General features: G+C 41.9%; 1 protein-coding gene across 10 annotated transcripts in view; it reads left to right on the forward strand.

Annotated features, from left to right (window-relative positions):
• Positions 1–6000, forward strand: part of CTBP1 (C-terminal binding protein 1) — a 957378-nt gene that overhangs the window by 937324 nt on the left and 14054 nt on the right. For all 10 annotated transcript variants that reach the window (XM_063924924.1, XM_063924926.1, XM_063924919.1 and 7 more), the window contains one exon: positions 4456–4586. In XM_063924924.1, the coding sequence (XP_063780994.1) occupies positions 4456–4586 (131 nt within the window). The remainder of the gene's footprint in view (positions 1–4455; positions 4587–6000) is intronic.

The raw sequence follows: 6000 nt of genomic DNA on the forward strand, positions 1-6000 counted from the left end.
AGTCCCACACATTGCTTACCCCCAGTGTAATGCCTGTTGTGGGTGTAGTACGGTTTGCCGGCGGTCGGGCTCCCGGCTACCAGCATACCGGCGCCGGGAGCCCGACCGCCGGCTTACCGACAGTGTGGCGAGCGCAAATGAGCCCCTTGCGGGCTCGCTGCGCTCGCCATGCTGCGGGCACGGTGGCGCACTAAGCGCGCCACACTATTTTATTCTCCCTCCAGGGGGGTCGGGGACCCCCACGAGGGAGAATAAGTGTCGGTATGCCGGCTGTCGGGATCCCGGCGCCGGTATACTGTGCACCGGGATCCCGACAGCCGGCATACTGAAGACCACCCCCTGTTGTAGTGACGTGAGTCGCCCTGAGTGTCACAGAGTATAAATAACTGTTTGTTTGCAGCTCCATGGAAAGATTTTGAAAGTATCCTGTTGTTTCTAGATATCTGTGTAATGAGTTCCTCACCCTGCGATGTCCTTCCAAAGAACAATGTTTTATACTCTTACATGTACTATGTAAATAGGTGGCTTTAGCCTAAGGGTCTTGGTCTATGATTGTCCATAAGCTGATGGTGTAATGACGGTAGTCCAGAAATGATTCCTCGTCCGTTTCATTTGCCGAATCTCATGTGCTAATGATCAATATTCGCTTTAGAGTGTAAGCTCTTATGAGCAGGGTTCTCTTTAGTAACGTCTCTCCACGCTGTATAAGATCTTTTGCTACGTGTAGCTCCAGGGTGAATGTATGAAGCATTGATAAAAGTGGAGAAGTGAGCCAGTGGAGAAGTTGCCCATGGCAACCAATCAGCATTGAAGTAACATTTATAATTTGCATACTTTAAAATAACACAGAGCAGCTGATTGGTTGCCATGGGCAACTTCTCCACTGGCTCACTTCTCCACTCTTTTTTCACTGCTTCATACATTTACCCCACAGAGATTTCTGGTAATCTCTAGTCCTTTCCCTTTGAGGCGCTAGCAATGACCGTCTGTGTGTATAATTTGCTGTGTCCTTGGCAGTTGTTCTATTATATTATACTTTATAAACTTTTCTTCTTTTTGCTAGGAATTTAATGTCTTGATTTTCTGGGTTTGCATCTGTGGGACATTAAAGCATTATCTGCTAAAGTGTTAATTCAGACTCTTGGAGGTGAAGGGGGTACTACAGTGCCTTGCATTGCAGGATATGTCTGTATTTCCATCTTTTTTTCATTTATTTTTTAATATTCTGTACTGAAATCTTGTCACATCACTCTAGAAACAGATGATTAGCATGTATTGTCTGTGTCCATCATTAATAGCTTTATCTTGAATGATTTTTAATATGCATGGATGGTGTAGTGGTTAGTATTGCTGCCTCACAGTACTGATTTTCCCACCAAGGCACTCTATATGTGGAGTTTGTATGTTTTCCCCATGATTGTGTGTGTGTTTCCTCCGGTTTACACAAGTTTCCTCCCAACAAGACAAACAATAACTTATAGGTTAACTGTATTCTGACAATAAATGAACCCTCCTGTATACAGTATGTGTGTGGTGGGGAATATGGATACTGTAGTAAGCTCCACTTGGGCAGGGACTGATATGAAATAAGCACTGTGTAATATGTGTGCACTATATAAATAACTGGTAGATAAATAGATAGAATCTGCTATCTCTGTGCAGACACCCGAGCCTCTCTGTGGGGCCTATCAATCAATTATTTGTGGGCTATACGCGGAAAACAAACATTTTTAAACCCCTGTCCCTATGGATATATTTTAGCACATTTGTGCGACTCGTAATTTCTGTTTGCCATGAATAGCGGCAATAAGAAATAATAATTATCAGGTCTCAGACTCGATAATAAATATGCACATATATGTGTGTGTATGTGTGTGTGTGTATATATATATATATATATATATATATATATAAAAATAAAATGTGTGTATGTATATATATATATATATATATATACACACACACACACACACACTATCGCTGGGTCTGACAACTGTTCTTAGGTTTTGTGATGGCTCTCTGGCTCCCTCTAGTGTTCAAAATGGATATAGTCCTATAGATTTATCTAAAATCTTCAAAGGATCTAATTGGCTTGTGTAAAAAAATGAGCTTATAGTAAATAAATGATACAGATTGGAACATTTTTGACATAAATAGGTGATCATGAGGAGAGATTGTCTCACGCACTATAGACTTCGGTCAGTAATCACATTGCAGTCTGCTCCTCTTTTCTTTTTCTTTAATGTCCCTTTCAGTCAAAAATAGCAGATTACAGTGAACAGTATAATTGCATTCAGCAACGCAGTAGTTCTGTCACATTCAGATAGTTTGGAAAACCGAAAAGAGAAAATAATTTCTGATTTCAGCTATATTGCCCTACACCACTGTGAGGAGCTCTGCTGGATAAGATCAAATGGGGGTGGACTGCATGGGTTTCCACTTGATTTATTTATTTATTTATTTATTTATTTATTTATTAGCAGTTTCTTATATAGCGCAGCATATTCCGTTGCGCTTTACAATTAGAACAACAATTATAGAACAAAACTGGGCAAAGACAGACAGACAGACAGACAGACAGAGGTAGGAAGGCCCTGCTCGCAAGCTTACAATCTATAGGGAAATAGGCATTGATACACAAGGATAGATGCTACCTGTCACATAATGGTTCCCCAGGTTGCTAGGTTCTTAATGGGTTGTATATGATAGGATCACCCAGCAATGTTGGAAGACAAAATGTGTGTTTATGTGGACTGTACAGAGGGGATGTAACTTGATAGGGAAGCTGTGAAGGTTATGTGTGTGGGTCTGAAATTTGGTAGGCTTGTCTGAAGAGATGAGTTTTCAGAGAACGTTTAAAGGTTTAGAGACTAGAGGAGAGTCTTATTGTGCGTGGGAGTGCATTCCACAGAGTGGGTGAAGCCCGGGTAAAGTCCTGTAATTTTGAGTGGGAACAGGTAATACGTGTGGATGAGAGACGCAGATCTTGTGCAGAGCGGAGAGGTCTGGTAGGGAGATATTTTGAGATGAGTGAGGAGATGTATGATGGTGCAGTTTGGTTAACGTGATGAAAAGAATACCTTATACAGAAACCCGAATTCCATGTACTCCTGCAAATGGGGGTGGACTGCATGGGTTTCCACATGATGAAAAGAAAACCTTATACAGAAACCAGAATCCTATGTACTCCTGCAAATGGGGGTGGACTGCATGGGTTTCCACATGATGAAAAGAAAACCTTATACAGAAACCAGAATCCTATGTACTCCTGCAAATGGGGGTGGACTGCATGGGTTTCCACATGATGAAAAGAAAACCTTATACAGAAACCAGAATCCTATGTACTCCTGCAAATGGGGGTGGACTGCATGGGTTTCCACATGATGAAAAGAAAACCTTATACAGAAACCAGAATCCTATGTACTCCTGCAAATGGGGGTGGACTGCATGGGTTTCCACATGATGAAAAGAATACCTTATACAGAAACCCCAATCCCGTGTACTCCTGCTGGACTGACTCCTCTCACACTTGTGTGGTGAGGGGACTGTTTCCCTATTTTACAGCTTGGCCTCTCACTAAGCGAGAAACCAGAATGCACCAGCCATTTCCCTGTCACTGTAAGCTAGATAAATGGCGAACAAGTTTATTGTAACTCTGCGCCATGTTCTCGTAGTATTCCATGAGGAAAACATGAGCGACAAGTGCGTTTTCCTTTAATCAATAATTGTGTCAGGTTGCAGCATTTGTGCTACTTCTCTACTGACAAGGCTTGAAAAAGTGGATCTGATAAATGTAAGAATAGAACACCAGTATTCTCCTGTAGTGAACATCTCCTAAATCTCTGGCTGAGACAGCCGGTTAGGAAGAAACAGAACCTGAGAGTTAGCTTGTGTACGGTGATATATAAATTGATGTCTCTGCATTCTATTCTGCCGAGGAGCATTCTGTTACCATGACGACTGTGGCAGGCTTAGCCTTTCCCTGTGACAGCTGCCATATATCTGGTTAGTCAGGACATTGGCTATGCTCCGAGGCCTGATGTGTTTTGGAACGTGCGGAAACATCTGAACCTCGGTTCACCAATACATCTTCCATTCCCTATAGATGCAAATGCATTGAGATTTAATGAGTTACTTTTTGATGGCTTTGTTATTGCCGTTGGATGTCCATTATTAAACGCTCTATTTTAGTCTTTCTGTGGTCTCATTAAATCCTCCGCCCATAAGATCAAGTTCTGGAGGAGATTATCCGTGATCTGGAGGTATAACTTCTCAATCGGATCATACTTGTATACAGGAGCTTAGCAATGCTTAAATAAATGTAATAAGTATAATGTTTATTAATGAAGAATGAGGTGACTTTTACAATTGTGTAATTTAAACTCTTTAAATAAAATAATGCATATTTGGTTTGACGGTTTCTGACACCTGCTTTGCGTTGCATCTGTTGCTCAGATGAGGCAGGGAGCCTTCCTGGTAAACACAGCCCGAGGGGGATTGGTTGATGAGAAGGCGCTCGCACAAGCCTTGAAGGAGGGGAGGATACGAGGAGCAGCGTTGGATGTCCATGAGTCCGAACCTTTCAGGTACTGTCGCTTACTGGTGTTGGTTTGGCATCTTCAGGAGATGGGAGGAGAGGTTTGAGGGGTGAGTGCAAACGGGTGGGTGTGATAACGCCACTCACGGACTCACCCTTTGATTCATTTAAATTTGCAATACTGGGTGGCATCATGATTTGCATCCTCAAGAACCTCCCAGAAGGACTTGTGATGCGAAACGCGTCAGAAAGGACCTTCACAAAGAAGGAAAGGGCTGAAGGACGTACTTCTCTCACGGGAGTCCAGAAGGACTCTCTAAAATTCGGAAGTCTCCTGTAGGAGAGTGGGACTCTAGGACAGTCAATATTGTATGAATCTTGGATACATACATAATGTACACATGGTTTTGCTGCTTTACAGAGTATATTATGGAGGACCATGTTTCAATGTAGAATATAAAGTACTTTGCTAACAAAATCTTAGAATAGGAGAAAGAGGTGGTTTTGTACAGAAAGTAAAATCTGTATATGTAATGATTAGTCCTAACAGTACATATTGTGAATGGCAAGCTGTACTACTAAGTGGCACGGCCCACAGATAGTGGTCTCTCTGATGCTTAGTTAATCTTTTGTAATTGCTTATGGCTTAGAGCTGTTGTCATCATTTGTATTCATTAGGTAAACTTGTGTATATATAAGGAATAATGCCTCCCTTACTGTAAATTATTATATATATTATTAGAAGCCATCGCAGAGATCTGTGACCTGTATAAAAGCTGCCTGCTGCATCGCCCAACCCCATAGAATCATTTTGGGGGGAATGCCTGGCGGTGCCACTCCAGCCTGAGAAGAGCAGGGGGGGCCCCTCCTGATCATGCGCTGCCCAATAATATGGTATTTATTATCTGGAATGTTCGGGACATTTCTCTAATACTAGATTGATTTACAACGCATTCTCTCCCCACACGGTCCCATACCTCCAAATGAGGATAAATTTGTTAAGGAATCTGTAAAGTAAAAAGTAGTAAATAAATGTAAAAAATGAAAGTAATTTCAGTAACGCCAGTAAGTAATGTGATGTGAGGGCTGTACTTTAGTCTTATGAATGTATGGCAGAGATTAAGGATTTTGAAGACCAAGTGGGTTTGTGAAGAGACTTGATCTATAGCTGACCAATCACACAGTCATACGTCTTTATGCTACAGCCAATGAAATGGATCCAAGATACATCCAGAAGCAGCCTCACTATATAGATGCACAGTATTAATTCACAGACTGTTACGTCTCAGGATCCTCCTATTAATGCGTTGAATGTGCATTAGACATCATTACGTGAAATATTAAAGACTTTAGAATGCAGCACGTTGCACTTCCTAGTCATTATCTCATGTTTTCACATTCGCTCAGCCGGACAGAGTGCTGCGCAGCGCACGGGAACGCTTTACAAAGTACATTTCTGGTGC

The sequence above is a fragment of the Pseudophryne corroboree genome, chromosome 1 (assembly GCF_028390025.1).
Source record: "Pseudophryne corroboree isolate aPseCor3 chromosome 1, aPseCor3.hap2, whole genome shotgun sequence".
In the NCBI taxonomy this organism is placed as follows: Eukaryota; Metazoa; Chordata; class Amphibia; order Anura; family Myobatrachidae; genus Pseudophryne; species Pseudophryne corroboree.